This window comes from Pteropus alecto, unplaced genomic scaffold (assembly GCF_000325575.1).
Source record: "Pteropus alecto unplaced genomic scaffold, ASM32557v1 scaffold74, whole genome shotgun sequence".
In the NCBI taxonomy this organism is placed as follows: Eukaryota; Metazoa; Chordata; class Mammalia; order Chiroptera; family Pteropodidae; genus Pteropus; species Pteropus alecto.
Genome location: NW_006436291.1, coordinates 4,391,437 through 4,413,392, shown reverse-complemented (window position 1 = coordinate 4,413,392; position 21,956 = coordinate 4,391,437). Strand labels below are relative to the sequence as shown.

General features: G+C 50.5%; 1 protein-coding gene across 1 annotated transcript in view; it reads right to left on the bottom strand.

Moving 5' to 3' along the window:
* ADAM12 (ADAM metallopeptidase domain 12) overlaps positions 1–21,956 on the bottom strand; it is a 270,213-nt gene that overhangs the window by 14,606 nt on the left and 233,651 nt on the right. Inside the window, exons 15-21 of the mRNA XM_025047549.1 lie at positions 16,566–16,674; positions 16,267–16,465; positions 14,010–14,087; positions 11,339–11,447; positions 7,867–8,002; positions 6,905–7,013; positions 4,980–5,159 (exon numbers count right to left, since the gene is read on the bottom strand). Coding sequence (XP_024903317.1) covers positions 4,980–5,159; positions 6,905–7,013; positions 7,867–8,002; positions 11,339–11,447; positions 14,010–14,087; positions 16,267–16,465; positions 16,566–16,674 — 920 coding nt within the window. The remainder of the gene's footprint in view (positions 1–4,979; positions 5,160–6,904; positions 7,014–7,866; positions 8,003–11,338; positions 11,448–14,009; positions 14,088–16,266; positions 16,466–16,565; positions 16,675–21,956) is intronic.

Below are 21,956 nucleotides of genomic sequence, written 5' to 3'. Positions count from 1 at the left end.
CTGGGCCACCAGAAGGACCCACAGGCGGGGCCGAGAGCGAGTTCAGCCTGAGAGGCAGAGAGGACAAGACGGCGGCTGTCCCACTTTGGGCGCGTCGTGGGAAGGCACTGTCCTTCGGAAGGACAGTGACGCTGGGAGAGACGAGGCAGCGGGAAGAGGAAACGACCGAACACGAGATGGACCGATTCCGTACGGTGAGCCACGGGCGCGAGTCCACAGGAGCCGAGCGTGGCTGCTGAGGACAGCACACTGTGCTCATCCCTTCTTCGTGGGGTCCCCAGGAGTTGGCGCCGGCCCAGTGGTATATAACACACACACACACACACACGCACACACACACACACGCACACACGCACACACACACACAGATGTTTTGTGACGCTCTCTGCTTATGCACACCATCGTGGGCGATGGCACAGCCTGGTGACCTCTTATTCGTCATTCTACTGTCTTTTTCTCAAGCCCACAGTTTGCCTTTCATGCCCAGGTCGTGCTGGGGAGAACTTGGCAGCAGTCGGCTCACAGCTAGACGAATATGCTGAATTAGTTTCCTCTAAAATAGCCGACAGGACGAAAAGGAAATGAATGTTTGTTGCCTTGGTCGAGGCTGAGGAGTTTGGCTGAGAAGTTTGAATTCCAAGGGTCATTTGAAGGAAACGGTACCACTGGAAAGGTACGTTTGTGGCCGAGAGAGGGAGTTCATTCAACTGTCCTGGATTTTAAAGACCAAACAGACATCTGGTGGAAAGAGCAAATGTTTTCTGTAAAGAACTAGCTTACTTTTTAGAGGTAAGCTTGACCAGTGTTGCTGTGTTTATGGCAGTGTTTTCCTTCTGGAAAGTTTGGAAGGTAAGCTGGTTTGTTTGTCGTGTGGTGTGGGGTGGGACACTGGGCTCTAAAGTACAAATTGTCAGTGCTGCCAAGCGAGCCACCTCCCAATATTGGCCACACAGAATTAATTCCAGGTCCCTGCGTCTGATGGGGGGAACGCGCGAGCTTAATCTGTATCAGATGTCTCGGAAAAGCTCCAGACAGACACCAGCCTGGAGTGAGAAATGTGGATTTTTCAGTTACTAATGTTTAAAGGGTAACATTTCCTTAGTTTCATAAAATAGAATGAAAGTCTTTTTTATTTTTTTAGGTCTGCTTTAAGGGAAAATCTCGAAGGAGTCCCTTCTGTCGGCATTCACTGATGGTGTGAAAAAAGATACCAACAGTGGAGGTGTCTTTCCTCAGATCACATGTCCTGGCAGGGACAGTCCCAGTTTGACATGGTGCACAGGCAATTTACTTAACAGGAGACATAATAAAACCTCAGCATAGGGACTCCATGGCGAAGGGACTTACGGGCTCTGTGGCTATCTAAAACTCGCATGCGACATATTGAGTATTGGTGCATTTTTGGACGGTTCGGAGCTTTTATCCAATTCTCAAATAAGTCTGTATATAGCCCAGAAAAGTTTATGGTGTGCCCACCACCGTCCACTAATGTAAATCCAACCCAGGTTAGAAAAACAAATGGAAAAGAAGTGTCCACGGCCAACACGATAAACAAACAATGGTAGGTGGGCCTTAACTGATACCGAAATGGGAAAGCACGTTGTAAACACGAAAGGAATGGGAGGATTTACAAAAGACATACTCTTCGAAACTAGAATTCCTTTTATACCAAAAATATCATAAATAAAATTAAAAAAGAAGTTAGGGAACAAGTTCGTAATAAATTACTGGAGAAGGGTAAATATTCTTAATCTATTAAGAAAATACATTCTTATAAACCAGGAAGAAAACTCTATCTCACAAACAAAAAAAAAATCAGTAAAGGGTAGAAACAAACAATTCACAGAACAAAAGAGTGAACAGCAGCTGGGCACTGGAGCGAGCTGGCACTCACATCAGCTAATTCTCTATACCTATTCCAGTGACGTCACGTGAATGGCTTGAAATTGGCCCTGGCAGGAGTTTTTACAGCAGAGAAATCACCTATAAATCAGGGTTAAGAAATTGTTTTTGACAGCTTATTTACCAACACACCGTTAGTTAATAGATATATAAAAATCAGTTCAAGGATACCAATGATCAAAGAAATACAAAAAGAAATTTAGTTTGGCTAAGATGGAATAAGCAAATTTTACCCTATTCCTCCTGTTAATTACAGTAAGAAAGTCTAGAGAAAATTCATAAAGCAACCGAGAGACTCTGGAAGTTTATGAAAAATAACTGGACTGGCCAGAGACCTCAAAACTCTGGGAACCCCCAACAGTGAGTTCTTATTTTTCCCTTTGCCTTTTCCATATCTTGTCCTGGGTTTTGGAGGGGCCCCCAATCCAGAAATGCCAAAGGCATCAGACAACAGCGACAAAAAATGTCCAAGGAAAGCTTGCTATCTCCAGCCAAAAAGCCAGAAAAAAAGGTGACCCAGTAAATGAAAAACATCGGACCCAACCTGACCTCGCTCCACCTCTGGGCGAACACCAGAAAAAAGCCCTCTCCTGCTCGTCCTCACGGAGCACCACGGCCTGGAGAGGGTAGAGCCCTGCTTGCCCTCGCTCCCGTCGTAACAGCTCACATCTCTTCCTTGGGACGGACACTGGGGACAGAACTTTCAGTAATTTCTCATCACCATGGAGGCCAGGAGGAAGACGAACAACAGTTTCAGATGTAGAAAGAAGAAAATGGTCAACCTAGAATTCTATGTCCGTTGAAACGATCCTTCAGAAATAAAGGTGAAATAAAGACATTTGCAGATGAAGAAAAACTAATAGAATTTGTCACCAGCAGACCTGCTTTACCAGCATAGCTGAAGAAGGTTTTTCAGACAAAAAGGAAATAACAAAGAAACTCAGAACATCGGGGGCGAAGAAAGGATGGGAAGGATGAGCGGATGAGTAGATGCCGCAGACTGTTCTTAAGTTTTAAAAGGCACGCTTGATGGTCGAAAGCAAAAATCACAACGTCTGAAGTGGTTCTCAGTGTGTAACAGGGCAATACTGAAGACGTCTATATCATAAGGGTAGAAGGATAAAGGAACCTAACAGGTGGTAAAGTTTTGACATCCCACCTGAAGTGATAAAACATTGATACTAGTAGATTGTGATAAATGTGTATATATAATGTAATCTTTAGAGCAGCAGTGTTCAGTTGGGGTGATTTTGTCCCTTGGGAGACAAGATTACACGAGCTACTGCCACTAGTTGGCAGAAACCAAGATGCTGCTAAACGTTCTGTGATAACGCAGGACAGTCTCATACGACAAAGATCCATCCAGGCCAAAATGTCTGTCAAGCCGAGGTTGAGAAACTCCGCCCTGGAGCAACCACACAAAAAAAGCTGTCCAAACACACGAAAACCCTGTGGACAAATCAACGCGGAATGCTAAAAACTGTGCGACTAACCCATGACAATTCAGAGAAGAGCACAATAGAAGAAAAATCGGGGGAAGAAACACAATATTAAAATGGTAGACGAAGGCTAACATGTCAGTAATTCCATTAAATGTAAATGGTCTAAACACACCCATTAAAAGACAGTGACAGAATGACGAAAAAATACACAACCCAACTAATGCTGTCTCTGAGAAATTCATTTCAAATAAAATGACGTAGGTTAAAAGTAAAAAGGTGGGAAAAGCCATTCCTTACACACACTAATCAAAAGAAAACTGAAGCGGATAGATTAATACGAGATAAAGTAGATTCTAGAACAGCGTTAAGCACCAGAGCTAAAGAGACACACAGAATAATGATAAAAGGGTCAATTCACCAGGAAGACACAACAGCCCTAATTGTGTGTATCACAAACAACAGAGCTTCAAAATACACGAAGCAAAGCGGATGAACTGAAAGGGGACACGTATATAGTTGGAAACTTCGATGTCCCCTTTCACTACTCAAAACAATGAGACTTCATTTTGTGTATCAATTTGGCGAAGCTTTGAAACGTTAACAGCACTAGCAAAGTTATGTGAGACAGATGCCCTAAAACGATGTTGGAACATAAATGAATATAACAGTCCTGAAAAATATTTGGTTTACATATTAAGAGGTTTAAAATGGTTATACCATTTTTTCAATCCAATATTTTCACTTTTAGGAATCTCTCCTAAGGGAATAAACAAAATGGTCCAAAATTTGTCTACTCTTTTATAACAGAGCTATTTATCATAGCAAAAATTAGAGACATCCAAACGCGCCTGCTAATTGACAAGTAGTTAAAAAAGTATTCTATGTGCATGTACAGTGCTATCGTGAAGATAACATTTTCAAGAATATTTAATGCCATGGTAAATGGGAATGATTTCAAGGCAAAAAAAAGTATATATAGCAGTGTTCATACGGAATAATCTAAATTATGTTAAAAATACACATGCGAATGTATATCTACAAAAATTACTAGAAAAAAATATAACAAGGATGGTCATAAAAAATTACCAGCAAACGTCTCTTTGTGCTTTTCATTTGCTTGTTTTGACCCCTCCCCCAGTTTCCTATTGTGAGATGACATCATGTTCATGGTCATGACAAACAAACTGTTACTCCCCAAAATAGCATGAAAAGGGGACCCAACACAGTGCTGTCTGGTATGGAGAAATGCAACAGGCTGTAAAACTTTTGTTAAATAATTTGAAAACGAAACATAGAAACTAATCACGGGCACGTTATCACCCCTAATTGTCCAGGCTTAATAACTGATCATGCCCCTGCAACTCTCAAAAATATCATGGTTAAGAGGATAATTGCACGGGCACTGTCCTTACTCTGAACATAAAAATATTACTAATAATGACACAAAATGTGACACCATTACTATTTGCCGAGCACTGCTCTGAATGCTTTACGTGGATTACCCGTTGAACCACCCGAGGAGCTCGTAGAGGCACCGAGATGTCATGCCTCTCGTCCAAGTTCAGATGTTAGCAAGCAGCAGAGTCCGGACTCGGACTTGTACTGCATCCATCGAATCAGGGGCCGAAGACGTACCTGGGCCTGCCTGGGAGCAGGGTTGGCTGGCAGGGGTCTGGCGGGGACGCCGGGTGCGCGGGGAGCCTGGTGGAGGGGCGGGAGGACTCGCGGGGGCGGATGGGGCTGAGGGAAGTCGAGGGCTTTGAGGGGCCTGCTGATGTCAACATTCAGACACTGCAGCGGTCTCTTGGGATTGTCCTGCGGGATCAAAGCAAAAAGCCACGATGTATTGGTCTCCCAGAAGTTTATGTGATTCCTTAGAGCAAAAGCACAGCCGATGAGTCTGCCAGAGCCGAAGGGGCTAAGGGAAAGGGGCCGAGGAGTTGCCTGGGATAGAATCTGTTGTTTATGTACACTTCGAAGTTCCAACAGCAGCTCTGCCCACCCCACCCATCTGAGAGGGGCCTATTTCTGATTTTAAAAAACTGGTTTAATTCGTTAACGAAGAGGTTAATACGACATTGCTCAGTGCACTCCGGGCTCTGGGAGAACCTGGAAAATCTCCTGGGCCAGGAGGGTGGAGGCTTCCAGAAGCCAGGGCTGAGGGTCGGGCCCGGCAGGTGGAGGATCTGCAAGGCACCTGGTTTTAGGGACACATGAGAACAGACACAGCATGAGGCTGTGCCCCGAGCCCTCCACCCCTCCCTTCCTTTCTACAAACAGCTTTACTGAGGTATGCTTGACATGTGATGAATTGCACGCACTTAATAGGTACAATTTGGTAACTTTTGACACATTCCCACACTCAGGAAACCACCACAATAAGCGAGATAATGACACATTCATGGCCCCAGAGATCCCTTCTCTTGCTCTCGCCCCTCCCCGTCTCTCCTTCCCCGTAACTACTGATTTGCTTTCTGTCACTGAAAATTAGTCTGCATTTTCTCGAATTTGATGTAAGTGGAATCCTGCAGCATATACTCTTTCTTGTCTGCCTTTTACTTGGCATAACTATTTCGAGGTTCATCCATGATGCTGTGTATAGCAACAGTTCATTCCTTCTTATTGCCGAGTAGCATTTCATGGTGTAAAAATACCAAAATTTATTTATCTTTTTACCGATGGACGGCTATTTGGGTCACTTCCCATGTCTGGCTCTCAGAAACGAAGCTGCCTTTGCCGTGGTCCCACGTTTGGGGATGAAAGGTGATGACGCTCATCAGAAATGGAGCCCAACCCTCTACACTTTTCAGATCAAGGGAGATAAGCTGGTTTATTGCCCACTAAATATGTGATAATGATTTAAAAAAATCATTTTTCATATCTTGACACCCACACTGTTCACTGCTATAATTTGTGGACTCTTGGTGAATGAGTTTAATATTCAAGAATTCTGCGGATACATCAAAAAACACTTGGTGGAGAAACTAAATACCAGGGTGGAATCTCGTAATAATTCACCAGGTGGCAGGAAAGTTACATGGCAACAGGGAGCCGGGAGGGACTCTGGGTGGAGGGTCCGGCTCTTTGGAACCAGAGCAGACAGAGCGTCCATGGCCCAGGGCTGGAGCACAATGGGCCTGACCGAGGGCCCAGTATAACTCTTAGAAACACACGGGGGTGACAGCGGCCCAAGGGAACTCACCCAGACCCAGATGGCAGCATTCTGAAGCCACAGGCGGAGATCTGTGTCAGGAACTTGCTTCGGGGGCAGACCCAGTGGGCCTCCCGGGAGTTTGCCTGGTCTAGGTGACCGGAGGGATAGTGGGGCTCGTGATGTGCCACATGACTCGGGCACGTCACCTGCCCCAGCGGGACGTCATGGCGCTTCGGTGGCACACCGCGAGCCTCCTTCCAGCCCCTGGCCAGCCCCTTCGCAAGCCTTCGTGGAACTGAGTGTGCCGGCTCGTCGCTTCACAGACGGCTCTCCAGGATCCATTCCCGCTCAGGAGAAACCCACGTCTTTACACACACACTAACGCTCACGCTCGTCCAGCGCTTACCCTGGGTGCACTGGAGTGCGGGGGCTTCCTCAACAGGCCTTTGCCCAGGTGGGTGAGGTGAGCTTGACCCGGATGCGAGCCGCTGGACGGCCGGGGAGGGCGCACACACCTGCAACACAAGCCCACACACGCTCGCCAGGGGCCTGGCGCCTCTGCTTGACTTAACTTTTTCTGTTTTGTTCACGATAACCCTCAAAAAACAATTTACTTATTTTTAGCTCAGTGTGCGTAAACTTGCAAAGGTAAAATTATCTAACACTCTTACAAGATTAAAAAACAAATATTGATTTTCTTTTGTTCCCAAAGCCATGATTCTGTTAAATTAGTTCTTGCAATCCTTGGAAACAAGGCTTTGTGTCACCTGGGAGACACGTGTGTGTGTGTGTGTGTGTGTGTTTATTTATTTATTTTAGGCGCAGCAACCCTTGGTTGACCTCACAGATTGCAAAGACCTTGTCAGCTTACAATCCCTTATTATTTCTGTTATTTTTTTTACATCTACAGCACCTGGTCTTCCTAGGTGGTCTCCCATCCAAGTACTAACCAGGCCCGACCCTGCTCAGCTCCCGAGATCAGACTTGTTCAGGGTGGCATGGCCATAGACGTCATTGTGTTTAAAGCTGGCATTTCAGCAATACTGTCTGAATGTATCTGAATCAAAAGCTACCCCCTCCGAAGAAAATAGCTTTAACATCCCATGTCTTCTAGAAATTACTAATGCAAGCGTGGGGAAAACGCATCACAGAGTCCTCGACACGCTGCTTATTTACGGAATAAGCGGCAAATAGTTTGAAGGGGAAGTAAAGGGGGCAGCTGCTCTAACAGAAATGAAAAAACCCCAAATGCTGGTTTTACTTTCTGGAAAATCTGACCTCTTCTTTGCTAAGGGAAACGAGGCGGGAACAGTTGGTCGCGCATCTTTTCAACCGCCATTTCTGAAGAGATGACCCAGACCCGGGTACCTGAGCTTTTCAATGGCCGATTTTTTATCTGTGAACAGCAGTGGTATCAACGTCTTCCTTTTGAGATACACCACAAATCCAGCAGCGAGAAGACACAGGACGGTCACCAGGAGCCCTATGGTTACACCTTGGTTATCTGAAACAAAACGCGTTTGGCTCAGGGAAGGAGGCGGTCATAATGAAATACGGTAAGTAGCAAATGGCGACATTTACAGCCAAGCGGATTTTGAAGGCAGACACAGGAATGAAGGAAGTAAATCCCCGAGCGATGCTCAGAGGCCACGTTCGAGGATCGGGCTGTGCTGCCATCATCCATTTCTGACAAGTCTGGAACTTGCAAACAGGAAGATAGCCCGGGAGGTGGGAGCACAGCCCTGGCCACACAGACTCCCTTCGGCGTGACCACAGCAGGGGAATGGTGGCCGCAGGGAGCCATCGTTAAAGTGACGTCGGAATTAAAGCATCTCCAAAGTGAATCCTGTCCAGCCCCATCACAAACGTGCTACTGTGGGCTCCTTCCTCCTCTCGTTATTTAGTGCTGGAGTCTCTTCTACTGTTCTTTCTTATATTTTTTTAGACCGAGACCCCTTATTTCCGAATACTGTTAAATTAGAAGATGAAAAAGAAAGAAAGAAAAAGGAAACTCATCGCTTAAACGAAATGCCCGTGGGGTTCGTTCTGCCATTACGGGGACTAGAAACCCAGCTTGAGGGCAAAGCCTAACTCCGGGGGGACGCGGCTTATCCTTTCTGAGGAAACTTCGCCCTTTCAGTGATTTGATCCCATTTTGTTTGGTGCGAAGACGCTGAGACCCCTCAAGGGTGCTGGGTCCTTCTGCAGCCGCGTCGAGGTCGTCTGGGGAGGCCCCCGCAATGCCGGCAGTCAGGGGAGCCCCGTCTGCAGTTCCGCCTGGGCCGTGAGCTCCCCGAGAGCAAGGACCCCGGTCCACTGGTCTGTTTTCCCACCAGCGACAGTCAGGGCGTGCTTCCTGCACTTGGGGCACGTCCACCTGTTCAGGCTGCTGCCACTGGCCGTGGACGTGACCTCCACTGCCCAGGCGCTCTCACCCCACCTCTGACCAGTGCTCGCGGCCGCGGACCGGAGCGTCACCGGCCCCCACGCTGGGGAAGGATGGCTCGTCCCTCTCCGCTCTGGACTTTGTCCTGTCAGAGATGTGTCCGGGCCTGACTGACACGGTCAACTTCTGACAGCCCGAGTCACTTGTTAGTATTACCAGAAAAGCATGGCTCCTGTTTTTTTGGCTAAAACATCATTCTTTCTTCGCAGGCGGCGAGCCGGCCCTCCCAGGGCCTCTGGCGGGAGGTCTGTTCTCTCGTAGCGAAGCTCATTGAAAAGTGAGTAGCCAGGGTCTTGAATCACGATTTCCAGTTTCCTAAAACCCACCCCTAGGTCTACGTCCTGTCCGTTTATCCACCCGACTCTGACTTGGGCCCCTGAACTTGGCACATCCCCAGCTGCCTGTTTTCACGGACAGCGGCGCCATCCGTCCAGCTGCCCAAGGCACAAACCCGGTGACCCCATCCCCCCGACACCTCGTTTCTCCGTCCCGCACAAGCGCCGTGTCCTGTGGAGCCTGCCCCCTGCGTCCCGGCCCATCGCTTTACGTCTCTGGGTCTCACCGTCGCCCGGCCCGTCTGCCACGCTGCGTCTGCTTCGTCTCTCCAGGACCCATCAGTGGCCGGCACGCGGCTGATGCTCGAGAAGTACCTGCTTCATAAATGACCGAGCTACGGCCTGGCCAGGAGCGGCGGACCACGGGGGGCCGTGAGGTGCAGGGCGGGGCCTCGAGGGGCGCAGCCTCCGGCTGGATTCTCCCCAGAAGCCTGTTTTCCGCACGCGGCTGGGGAGGTGTCTCAGTGCGCTGCCTTTTATGAAGTGACGGCGGAGTGGATGGAGTGAGGCCGTTCGGTTTCCGTCTGTTTAATATTCTTACGTGGTGCGATGACGAGGGCCCTGTGGGCTCCTAGGCTTTTCGGAAGCCCTCGGACCTGAGCTCCACTCGTCAGGCGTGTCCACGCCAAAGGGAGACACGCGGCGCGCTGGCCGGTCCCTGCCGCCTCGTCCACGTCCTCCGTGTGCCGTCAGCTTGAGTGTGGAATGGGCGGCAGGTTCCCGGCCCATGAGAAACTAGGCGTCTGCTATTTCTGTACGACAAATGCTTAAAGCCACATTAGAAAATGGAGGTGCAGCAAGAGGCCAGTCCCCGAGGCCGAGATGTCCGCGAGGGGAGGGGACGCTGGGCCAGGCCTTGCCCCTGCCCCTGGGAGGGATGCTCGCGAGAGGGTGAGACGCCGGTCCTTCGTGTGCCCGCTGTGGGGCCCGGCCTGACAGCGCAGCGGGGCCAACGTGGAGACACGGCCACAGCGGAGCAGGGTGGCGGGGACTCGCTGCCTTCCTCATGACGGCGCCGTTCCCGCAGACGTGCCTGCTAGGTGCCTCCTTCCCTCCTGAATGCTGGCTGCTCTCACGGCCTGGCCCGCAGAGCTGTGTTGTGTCTGTTGTCATGGCAACGGTGGCAAAGCTGCTGATTCAACACTGCCAGTCTCAGCAGGACTTGGGGACCGGTGACGCCCTCTGCAGGAGCACTGGCCACAGTCTGAGCGTCACGGGGGGGGGGGCGCAGGTGAGCACCCAGGTGGCAGCACGAGGGGGCTCGTTAACTTCCCGCCTGCCCCTGGGTCCCCGGCCATGCCCAGTGCGGGCTCCCTGAGCCTTTTCTCCTCCTCCATCATTCAGACTTGGCCCTGAGCCGCCTGACAGGAGCTCAGAGAGGAGACCACAGCCCTGGGAGACCACTTCCCAGCGTCACCCGAGGAGCACGGGACTGCGGGTTCAAGCACAGCTGCTCTTAGGGCGTCACTGGGGATGGACAGACTCGCGTCTCCATCTGAGCTGTAGGACTTTGGGCCGGTGACTTAACCTCCTGAGCGTCTGGTCCTTTATATGTAAAGACGGCATAAGATGCCGTGCGTGGTGCCTGTGCCTAACGGCTGCCCTGTAAATGCAAGCTGCCACCGCCGCTGAGGCCACCCCTTCATTTCAGGGGACGGTGTCTTTCTGGTAAGAATCCTAAAAGGCACCGAACTCCACACCTGCTGGTCCTGGTGCACAGGGACCGGCCTTTGCAGTCTTATACCCCTTCGTCAGTCCACCGTTGAAGCGACTTTGGCTGAGGAAAGTGTCCCAGGCTCAAAGTGGCGAACCCGGCTGCTCAGCTGAGGCAGAGCGAGGGGGTCTCTGAAAGAGCGGACGAGGACAGCGGAGGATTTGGGAACAGAGAGAGGTCTGGGGCTGTGTCTGGCCCACCCGAGTGTTCTGCTTCCTGGGGGTGAGACCCGCACCCACATCGATGGCTGGTGAGCCCCCCGTCTTCCCTGGAAAGGTCCCCCCGGCTTCCCACTGCCCCCCAGTAGCTCGGCGCCCACTGCCCGGATGCACTGTCGCCACCAACCTGCTCGCCGGATGGGGCCGCTGTCCGTGCTCCCTCCGAAACCAGACTTGTCGCAGAGAGGGGGCGCCCAGTGGGCCTCGCAATGGCAGTTCCTCCTGTTGTTGCATACCTTCCGAGTGGCAGGGGGGAGGACAAGAGGGAAGCAGAGTTAGGGCACCTCCGCCTGGGGCAGAAGCAGAGTTAGGGCGCCCTGCCACTTGCGGCAGAGTTAGGGCGCCCCTCCACCTGCGGCAGCAGGCAGTCTCTGAGCCCTCCCTGGGTACCACGGCGAAGCAAAGGCCCCATCTCCACCCTAAAGTCAGACTCAGTCCCTGTGAAAACAAGCCCAAAACACAGCTCCACACAGGGGAGACCAGAGCCCCAGGCTACACGTGTCACTTGACGTGCCTGTCAGCTGCCGTCAGGCAACATGGAGACAGGGCTCCGCCACTCCCTCCGCCCCTGCTCGTATCACCCAGGAAACCGTCCGCATCTGGCCACGATGAGAAGCCGTCTCTGCGGTGAAGAGGGGCCTGGCTTCGGGGACGTGGACACTGAGCGGGCCTGACCAGCCTGGGCATTTGCAGATGGGCGTCTCGGCGAGGCTGGGTGACCCGGGTGACCTGGGTCCCCCACGCGCCGACAGCTGGGCTGCCTGTTTCCTGATACCGCAGAAGGGACGCTTCCTCTGAGCCCGCTCCCTTATCTCTGGCCTGGGATGCCACCTCCTTCCTGCAGAGTCTCCCGGTGGCAGTTTCCTGGCTCCCGGCCCTGCCCCGTGGGCACCGTAACCAAGAGCTGTTGTCCCTGCGAAACAGGAGTATGGCTCTGGCGTGACGGGAAAGGGTGCCCAAGGAGGCAGCTCCCTGAGCAAGCAACCTGTGGAGGCTGCGGTCCCGGAGGGGCCACTCCGGCCGCCCGGTCACCTGCTGCTCCTGTGCTTGTTGCACGTGCAGCTCGCTGACCTGCTCCGTGAACCAGTGGCATGTGAGCATGGGAACGAGAGGGCATCGTTTCTACGACAATTAGCCCGATGCTTTGGGAACACTGGGTAAAGGCGAGTCACCGAGAAGAATTTCTGACCAGCTGGGATGGGCGGGGCCCTGCGGGATGGACCGCGGCGCAGTGTCTTCCGAGTGTCCGAGTTTGCCTTCCACTTAAGGACACAAGCTTCGCACGGCAGCTTCCACCTGCCCGGAGGCCTCAGCCCCGTATCTAGATATTACAGGTTGGGGTCAAATATACGCTTCCATATTTTAAGGCCAAATAAAATGTTTGGAGTATATGTCTCATTGTGATATTTCTCTGCTTTCACTGATTTTTTTTTTTTTTTTGGATGAATCAACCCCCTGCCTCAATTGCTTCAAATAAGACAGTGAGGATGTAAATGCGAAAGTATCTTTTTACAAAACTATGACTAAGCAGAATTAGCTGCCACGTGGCACAGCCAACGGTGTACCTCTGGCTTCTTCAAAGACCCTACAGGTGCACCACCCCCCGGGCCCAGGCACGGTCCTGCCCACGCTGTTTTGCACAGTCTCCCACTGCCGGGTGGTCATTGAGGTCACTTTGCAGCAGGTGGTGGAAGCGCTAGCACCCGCCCCCCCTCCGCCCCCCCGCAGGTGCTGCTGGTGAGCCAGGTGTCACTGGGGCGGGACGGTGGTCGGGATACTTGTTGCCAAGTCACAGCAGCTGCTTCACCTGCCCGGAGAATGGGCCCCCGGGGAGGCTGGCAGGTGAGAAGTCCAGCGTCCCTGAGCCGGCGCTGCTATTAAGTGGTCATGTAACCTTGGACACATTGTCACCCCTACTTGAGCCAGAGCTGCCTCATCAGTGCAGTAAAAAGGCTGCACTGATCTTATAGCCACTAGGAAGAAGCCTGTGATCCGGTGAAGGCAGAAAAAGATTCTGCTTCATGTTGACAGTCAGCTCCATTCAATCCGAGGTGGCGCTGCCATGTTTTATGGTTACAGCACAACGGTAATTATATAAAAACCCCATAATTCTATGTTCGAATCGTTGGCAAGTATCTGCAAGTTTTAAAAATAGAATTTGGAGCACGATTTCTGTAGAAAAGGTTTCAGCAAAACATGTGAACCACCGGCATGGCTAATCGAGATGAATATGATTCCATTGGAAATAATGAAGCCCGTCAGGAAAAATAAATTATATTGTAAACAATTAGAGTCTTCTTCTGCCCTAAAGAGTCTCTGAACTAAAATAACAGCCTTCCTTAGTTGAAAGCCATCGTATGTGATTTCGGGAACATGTGGTCAGTATGTTCTGTCTTCTCTGTCCTAATTCTTTCTGGAAGCATTTCAGTTCAGACACATTCCGAATCTCGGTTGTAAAAAGGACATAGCTCAGCTTGCAACGCTATTGCAAAACTCTCCACGAGGAAAGGTTAGGCTTAAAATTACTTTGAAGATGACAAAGTCCTTTTTAAAAAAAAAAATCATGAGTGTTAATTTGAAAGATAATCACTGCTCAATCTGATTTTCTTTGTTAAATAAAACTCACATTTGCCATTGCTACGAAAAGGTCAAAGGAAAGGAATGGTCTTTAGAATATTGAGAAGACGCTGCTATATTTTTAAAAACGTATAAATTGCAAAAGCCTCAACAAATAAATGACTTAGTGCTTCATTTGTTACGGACTGGCTAACAAAGGCAGCCCAGCCCGGTGCACTCACCCCTCTGCCATGGCACTGCTTTGCACATTCGTGGACACCGAAGACACTAATATTTTGACACCGACGATTGAGGCAGATCTACAGAAGGAGAAAAACACAGCAAACGTCTCAGTACGTCTGCGAGCCCACGTGCACGCACGTGTCTGTGCATTCAAAAAGGGCAGGCCGCGGGAAGTTTGGGGACGAAGACCTCCCTTCAGGTGATGTGGATGCAGCAGGAGGACACGCTTTTCCGCTGGGACATGGACCGCGCCGCCCGCCGCCCAGCCCGGCGCATGTCGGGACTCAGCTCGGTGTGAATGCCACTGAGTTCTTTTAGACTCTCATAGCATTTTATACGGTTTCAGGCGATCCTGAAATTCTGATAACTGATTTTCTCGTGATTTTTGTTGGAAGCTCGCAATGAAATCTATGTATTGCAGCATCCCTCCCTCCCCTCGTCCCCCCCATTAAAACCCGTCCCCCCCATTAAAAGATACAGGAGCGGATGAAGTGGACCAGTCCTTATCCTGGGGCCTGCACAGACTCAGAGACTCCAAGAATTCAGGGTCCAGGAACCTTTTAAGGGAGATATTGAAATATGGGAACTTTTCCAAAACACTGACTGACAAGTGCTATCACCGATGACATAAACCATCAACAGAAAAGCTCAGCAGAGGAAAACAGACGGCCCCCTTGTATTTATCAAGCCCCTGCAGAGGCAGTCATTTGCTAATGACACCGGGTTGGTTGAAAGAGTTTAGTTTCATTTCAAAGGTGCATAATATACTCCAGACTCAAGGGATCAGGACCTTTATCTCCCATAAGATGCTACAAATTAGTGGAGTCAAAAGAAGAAAAGCCTAATTTTTCGATCGCAGAAGCATTTTTAAATCAAGTGGAACCTTCCTACGGGAAGTTCACCGTCCGATCCCAAATGCTTGTGTAAGGCACAATTAATGCTCTCTGGAGAAAGTACCGGCGTGAGCAGCTCCAGGCGGGTGGCAGTCTTGGCTAAGAGGACTGTCACATTCCAGCTGATACAAGAAATGGTCCGGGGATGCAATTAACACACCAGAACCCCAGTCCGAATCACAGCGTCTAGGTGCTGCTCTCCAAACCCACACCAAGGCTAAAGATGGCTTTCAAAGAACCCAGTGTTAGTAGAAACAGAGATCAAAGTTCATTTAGAAACAGAGAAACAGAGAAACAGAGATCAAAGTTCATTTAAGCTTGCACGGGAAGCAAAAACTCATCGATAAACCGAGTCCTTGGAATTCCAGTGTGCAGATGCACCTGGCCCTGGTTGTTTAAGACCGCAGGGTTAAAAGCAGTCATTCTAACGTCGAGGCCTGACTGGGAGCTAACGTGTGTGGCTCGGGAGATGGCCAGAGTGTATGACAGGCTTCACGTATCATCCTACTTCCTCAAAGATAAAACATTGTGGCTGAGGGTGTCTGGGGGAAAGAGGGGTGACAGAGGAAATTCCTGCCCTGGGGACTCTGTGAAAGGATCTGAATGTGTATTTTTCTTCTTACTTTGTGACGTCCATGTTAGCGAGTGATTCATAACGGGGTCCTAAAAAATCATGTGGAGGTTGATTCATCTTCTGTCCTAAAATATTTTATTAACTTGCTATCATTTAGTCTGATGAGAAAGTTTGGTGAAGAAAAATCAACATGGCAGAATGTGAAAAATCTCAAAAATTTTTTTTTTTTCATTTTTGACTTTATTTCTAAACCTTCAACTATCCCAGTCTACATTTCCCCCAGTCTCCAAAGGAACTCACTCCTGGTGTTAAGCTTATCCCATCTCTTCGCCTCCCTATTCTCTCTACGGGGGTCTCTGAAAATGTACCCGACTTCTCATTCTCTCCAGGTGAGAACAAGTCCCCAGCAACTCCGTGCCAAGAACCAAGGCCACGTTTCCAAGAACAATATCATGGGCTCCAGTGTTTCCTTCCAAAGTAATTTCCTGGCTGGAAACCCTCAGACACCCAGAGAGTGGGAATGACTTCTGAACACTAACGGACTGACGAAAACAAGCTTGGTTTCCCCAAATCTGCATCTCAATGGCCCACATTGAAATGGAGTCTAAATCTCTGGGATTTATTGACCTTTTCTTCTAGGTGCAAAGAACCAGATTCCAGAGAGGGAGTTCTCAGAAGGAGTTTAGGGAACCAAACCGACCTCCTAACTCAGTTCTTGGATAAGACACTCTGCAGCGGGCGCCCTTCCAGCCTTACAGTGCGAGTGAGCATCGCGCTTTGGGGTCTTACTTTTCCATCCGCGCACTTCGTGCCGGCCAGCACGAGCCCCGGGTCCGGCATGTCATCGCCCAAGTACACGTGGGTCCCGCGGCACAGAATCCGACCTCCTTCCTGCAGCGGGATGTTCGTTTCTATGGAAACGGCATTGGTACCGATGACCGGCCGGCTGGCACCTCCTTGACACTGGATTTTCCCACATTTAGCGTCTCTGGAAGGGCGAGAAGAAACGGTCCCCCAGAGAGGGGAGGCTTGGAACCCGCCCGACGCGATGCGGGGAGCTCAGAGTGGTGGCGTGGCCGGTTCCATACCTCAGCTCGCATTTGGCAAAGGAACCCTTGGAGCTTTTGCCACAGTTGCCGTAAGGGTCACCTGCAGAGTTGACTCTCTCAAAGCAGATCCCAGGAGCGGGCTTAGCGCCTGAAACAGAAGCAAAACAGTACCATCACCTCCTGCAAGTAATTTTAGTACTTTTCTCTGGATGGCACTGGGCTTCCTGGTTAAGGGGAGGAGTGTTCTGCATCCAGAGGCCTCTCGGGCGTCTTGGCAGATGCCCGACAGGAGCCGGCGGTGGGGGCTGGGCCTCCACTCTCAGCTCAGCTCGGGCCGGTGGCACGTGCAGCCTCTCGGGACGCGAGGCCTGGCAGTGGGGTCAGACCCGATCTGCAGAGAAAGGGGGTGGCCGGCTGGCTGCAGGACCAGGGGGAAGCTGGCCCTCTCTCACCACATCCCACACAGTTCCGGTGAGAAAATGCAAGCTCCAGCAGCTGCGAGGGCGAATGACTAACGTGGGGAGCCAGTGAGGGAGAACAAACGAGAACGCAGAGATCTCACGGGACGCTCTCACCTCATAGAGCCCCACCGTGTCTGCAAGGCAGAGGCTCCCGTCGGAGGCCGTGGAGGCGTAACACCCGGTAGCCGCTCCCCACAGCATGGCCTTGCTAGTCGAAGGAGCGCGGGAGCCAGAGAGCTCGGGGGATGGCCATTTCTAGCACATCTTCCGACCAGGGACAGAGAAAACACGCCGTGGGGTTCATGCTGCCGAAGCCTTGGGGGGCCCTCGCACCCTAGGCCCAGCGACCTCTATTGACTGTCTGAGAAATTTGGAGAAATGTTCTGCTTTCTTCACCGTAAACTGTGCCCTGTGCTGTGACCTTGGCCTGCCCTCTCTCGCACGTGGGTGTGTGGTCTGGGTGCTTCCTCTCCTCTGCTGGGATGCCAGCGTCTCTGCTCCCGACTTTGCCTGTCTCCACTCCCAACAACGGGGGCTCCATTTGCCTTCCAAGGCTTATGTAAGACACCAATCTAATGTTCTCCCAGGGGGCAAGTTGTTCTTAGCACTAAAAACATCCATCTTTCTTCAGCCTGTCCCCAACCCCTCTTCTTAGCTACGAGCAGATGTGATCAGCATCTCATTAAAACAAACAATCGGATAAATCAAACCAAAACCTTTGCAACAGTTGAGATCGGTAACGGGTTCAGCCAGTGGCCTCTGCACTGAATCGCCCCCATCCTGGGCTCTCATCGTCCCACTCAGTTTTTTTAAACCATTTTGGAGAGGCCTCTCCAAACTCCATTTGGTCATCACCCCAAACCGAACACCATTCACGGAAAGAGGCAAGGCCTCCGGTTCCCCAGCCTCACATTCCTTTCTCTGCGCCCCAGATTCACGTCTCTGCTCACGGCGTGACCGCACCACTGACACACTCTGCGCCCGCCTGTCGCGGGGCTGTTTCTCCCCCATTCTGCCCTCCTCTTTTTCATCTGCTTGCTGGAGGGGAGAGGGATGGGGTCGGTGAGCCTCCACCTTGAGCCCGCACTTTGCACTTCAATTAATCCTGTTTGATGGGACTTTGATCAAAGTACCTGGATCCAACTGACCAAAGCGGTTTGAAAAGCCCGGCACATGAATACCAGAAACTCGGCAGTTCTGTATTTGCATGGACCCTATGGATATATCGCCGGTCTGTCTGGCTTTGTCTCTCCTTCACTCCGTCTTTTCTTCCTTCTATCCATCAATCCACCCATCTACCTATCCATCATCCACCCATCTACCTACCTATCCATCATCCACCCACCCACCCACCCACTCGTCTGTCCATCGTCTATCCGTCCGTCCATCCATCCTCCCATCCTCCATCCATCCATCCATCCATCCATCCACCTACCCACCCACCCTCCATCCTCCATCCTCCACCCTCCATCCTCCATCCTCCGTCCTCCCCTCATGTTGCAGGCTTCCATTACACACAGATTTATTTGGCACTTACTCTCTGCTGGGCGCTGGGGGTATAATGCTGAGCAATTGGGATAACACTCTTGCTTGCTTTAAAATTGCAAGGTCAAACAGAAAACAAACATGTGACTCTGTCCCCTGAAGCCCAGTGGTGGAGCACTGTGAAGAAAACAACGGCCTCACGGGCTGTGGCTCTGGGCAGTCTGCTCAGGGTAAACGTCTTAGAGGAAAACCTGTCAGGGACTGAAAACTTTCACCAGCTTTCATCAATACTCTGAAACCGCTGTTAATTTGGGGTGGGGGCCGAGGGGCAGAAGGTGGAGGAGGATGGAGCAGGACTCTGTTTACAGTGCTTGTTCTCGTCCAGGGGGTTGGCGTTTCCTACCCTGGGGTCTTCAAGCTGGGTGAGAAATTGTGCGTGGATGCTTAAAGGCCAAGGAGTTTGAAAAACAAACTCGTCTGAGAAGTACATAAACTGTCGAGGCCCGACCCGGGTCACAGCGCATCCTGCTGTCCCACCTCGTTTCAAGCTGCGTGCAGGACGCTGCAGGTAGGTTCCGGGGCAGTTCACCTGTTCATGTCACCAAACACTTCTCCCAGATCCTTTTTTTGGGGAACAGAACTCTTTTCTTACGGAAAACCCATTTTATCTGGTTCAGGTGGGCTGTTTCCTTCCCCAATGCCAAATGGATGAGCGTCTGGCCAGAGTGCTCCAAGGCCACCGGTCACATGACTGGGCCAAGGCCAGCACGTGACTGAAGCCAGGTAATCAGAGTCTTCCTTGGAATGCCACTGGAGCCAGTGGGAGGGTCCTGGCTGCTGTGTCCCTCTGCACCTGACTGTGTCCTGCAGGAACTCCCTCCATCCCCGCCGTCCCCGAGGCCGGGGTCAGGCCTCCTCCTCTCATCCCTCCCGTAGGGCTGTCCCTTCCTCCTACTTACACTTGCTCTTGCCTTGTGATGTCCCAAGGCACCTGCCTGTCAAAACCCCTGAGGGCAGGGACGGCGCCTCAGGCCTGTGCAGACCGGGTGCCGTCCAAGGACAAACGAGAGAAAAGCCACAGGCAAAGCATTCTGGGGAAAGACATGTCTCCAATGGCCTCCCCAGAGGAAGTCAACTGTGACTTCTGTGGAACAAAGCATCTTAGGTAGGTGGACGCATCTCCTGGCTTCTCTGTCCTGTGAGTCGGGATTTTCACCCAGTGAAGTATCACCATGCTGTCTTATGAGGGCAAAGATGTGAGTTCATGACGAGACACCTTGTACTTGCTGCAAAGAGCAACTACCGTTTCCTTCAAGTTCAGGCCAAGTGAGGAACCTCGTAAGCAGGAGACCTCGTTCTGGGGTCTCCGTGTTGACCTCGGGAGCTGAGGCAGCTCTGGCTTAAAGAAAAACATCGGCAAAGGGAACAGATGTGGAGACACAAACCCAGAGACAACTTGGTGAGCGCCTGGGCTGTGGAACCTGCCAAGGCCAGTGCGGACAGTGGACGAGGTCCAGCAAAGTCTTCCGTGTCGCTTTTGTGTGTTAGAGGCCACCTGACATCTACCGTAGATGACTTACGGTAAATGAAGTGTTCTAAAGCACAGATTTGTTCAACACTACTGCACTTAAAAAATGCACAGATTTGTTCAACACTACTGCACTTAAAAAATGCCTGTCTTCATGTTTTCATGAAGACAAGAGGGTTCATGTCTCTCCCTTGAAAAAAAAAATGACGTCTTCTTAACCACTATTATGCGGCATCAATTTACAGCCTGAGACTTCTTAACGATGGAACGTGTACAGGTTTTGCCATTATCCAAAGATAAAACCGAGTCTTTCAGAGGGAGTTTTGACATTCCACTGTATTTTATAATTATATAGGAAGCGCTGGGTTTTCATTTCTAGTTTTATCTTCCAAGTGATATAACTTCTATTTGTAATCGTAGTTTGGAATTTCCCAGTGTCATTATGTCTTTCGAAAGAGACATGATGACATCTTGATTTAAGCCCACAATTTACTTGCTCTAATCTTTCCTTAAAATGACTCCATTATGCAAATGTACTTCAGGCTCCTTCTCCCCGCCACGAACGTCCACAGACGGGCACTTCTAGAAACAACTGGAGGGTCTGGTGCTCTCTCTGCTCCCCTGTCTCGCTTCCCCAAGTCGACCTCCGCTTCAATCAGAAAACGAAGCCTAAAGAAACAAAGTTTACCCTTTCCTTCTCCCACTGTGGGAGGAAGACTTTCCTGACTCCCAAACAACATGGCTCTTGGAACAATTTCTTGCCCTCTGCAGCCGCCGTAGCTGTAGATGACGAGCGAATGCAGTACTCCGGGTGTGTTATGATAAACTGAACTCGTTTAAATGGGCCTTACAGATAAATACTCAATACTCACCAGCTCATAAAAATCGTCTGGCTCGCTCACACCGCATGAATCGGGTGGCACGAGATTCCAGTGAGTGATAAAATAGATGAAATGGACATAATTCAGGACTTCCCCGACGCACGACGTTTGTGGCTCTAGACATGTAGTCATCTGCAAGACCGATTTCCAAGTACTGTTTCCTGTGCCCATGCTAGTGTTTCAGATAAACAGCGTTGGCAAAAGTAAATTTTCTGCCTGAAGAAAAATATTTAGCTGTATTTCAGAGGGAGTAAAGGTCGTGTCGCATTGACAGAAAATCTTCGGGCTGTTAAGACTAAGCTGGACAAGGACGACTAATACAAGTCGCAGTTTGAACTGCTGATAACATTGACGTGTTTGACATCAACATATAAAACGTTGAGATTCGTGGGTGCAAAATCAGCGAGGAAAAAAAAAATTAAACTCCTAGCCAATGAGATCATCATCAGCAATAATTTGAAAAAGAAACAAATGTAGCAAAAAACTAAAGAGAGAGTCTGAAAGTGTATTACTTTGCCAGTTAAGGAGGTATGGGCGTAGGTTTTGAATTTTTTATCATCTCAGTTGTAGAAAGATTTAAAAGCAGGATTATTTTGGATTGAGATGAGCCCATTTCGAAAGGGGCTGGCTGGCTGGAGGGAACGGCTTCATCCGGTTAGTCTCGGGCAGCCAGATCTGCAGAGTGAGTAACCGACTTCCTGACTGTAACTGGAGAGTCCTGGATGAGTCACTAACTCGGCCAGGTCACCTGGGGGCAAATGGCATGGGCCGGCAGAGCAAGAGCCCAGGGACGCCTGGTGTTCAGAGCATTCGTGGACGGATGGGAAAACAAGATATTGCAAGTGCATCCTCATCAGTAAGTTTTCCTTTCCTGAATCCTGAAAGCGAATTCAAGCCAACCAGCGTTCAAACGCTCTCAGCCCCTTGCGTCTAGCTGGCCAGGGGCCTGGCTGAGGAAGTTCCCTCCGCCCCCGGGACTGTGACGGTCACATCCTGACCCTACTCCAGGTCCAGGCAAGAGCGCACAGGAACTGTGGAAAGTATGTCACTCTGGCATAAACAGCGCTCTTGAGTC